Below are 740 nucleotides of genomic sequence, written 5' to 3' on the forward strand. Positions count from 1 at the left end.
CAAAGCGGGGTCTGGCGTGGAGGGGAGGTCTCCCCTGCACCCCGCTCCCGGGTGCCCTGTGTGAGGTAGAGCATGCTTACCGTGGTGCTGGCGGGCACCCATAGCAGCACCGCCGCATTCAGCACCCGCCCGGCAAGGGGGTGGGAGGCTCACCCTGGGGCGCAGGGGAGGCCGGGAGGGCAGGGGTGCAAAATCTCATCCCCCGTGCTGATACCGATGCCAGCGCCGCACTGCAGGACTAGCCCACGCCCCAGAGCCCCACGCTAGAGCTGTAGGAGCCCAGTGTCTCACTGATAAGCCCCTCTGCAGCACAACCTTTTACATCACAGTGTGCCGCGGCAAATGAGACCGTCTGGGCGCTGTCGGGGTTTGCATCCTTGACACAGGGCACTGGCAGGGCTTGGCGCAGTCGCTTTTTGGAGGACACAAAAAGGGACATGAGGTGCTGGGAGCCAGGAGGGCAGCCCAGACCCCAGTTTGCTCAGGGGAGCCAGGCAGGGGGCATGGTGCCTGCAAAGCCCGAGGGAGCAGGTCTGACAGCCACTGCCTTAAGAAGGGCAAACGGAGAGTCAAGAGAGGGAAGCAAGCCCGAGCGTGGAGGGGCACATGGCCCCACAGGCTCCACCACCGGCAGCAGCTCTTGTAAAGAGGTATTGGCGAGGGGGTCCGTGCTGCCCGCGGCTCACAGCCTCGCCATGACCCCAGCCGCGCCGCAAACACTAGCACACACCACACAATGC

General features: G+C 64.9%; 1 protein-coding gene across 1 annotated transcript in view; it reads right to left on the reverse strand.

Moving 5' to 3' along the window:
• Positions 1-238: 238 nt before the first annotated feature.
• The window catches only part of ALPK3 (alpha-kinase 3), a gene marked incomplete at its 5' end in the record, with an annotated part of 24207 nt that continues 23705 nt past the window's right edge, over positions 239-740 (reverse strand). The window contains 2 exons of the mRNA XM_010287446.1: positions 239-412; positions 472-547. Coding sequence (XP_010285748.1) covers positions 239-412; positions 472-547 — 250 coding nt within the window. The remainder of the gene's footprint in view (positions 413-471; positions 548-740) is intronic.

Source organism: Phaethon lepturus, unplaced genomic scaffold (assembly GCF_000687285.1).
Source record: "Phaethon lepturus isolate BGI_N335 unplaced genomic scaffold, ASM68728v1 scaffold36635, whole genome shotgun sequence".
Lineage (NCBI taxonomy): Eukaryota > Metazoa > Chordata > Aves > Phaethontiformes > Phaethontidae > Phaethon > Phaethon lepturus.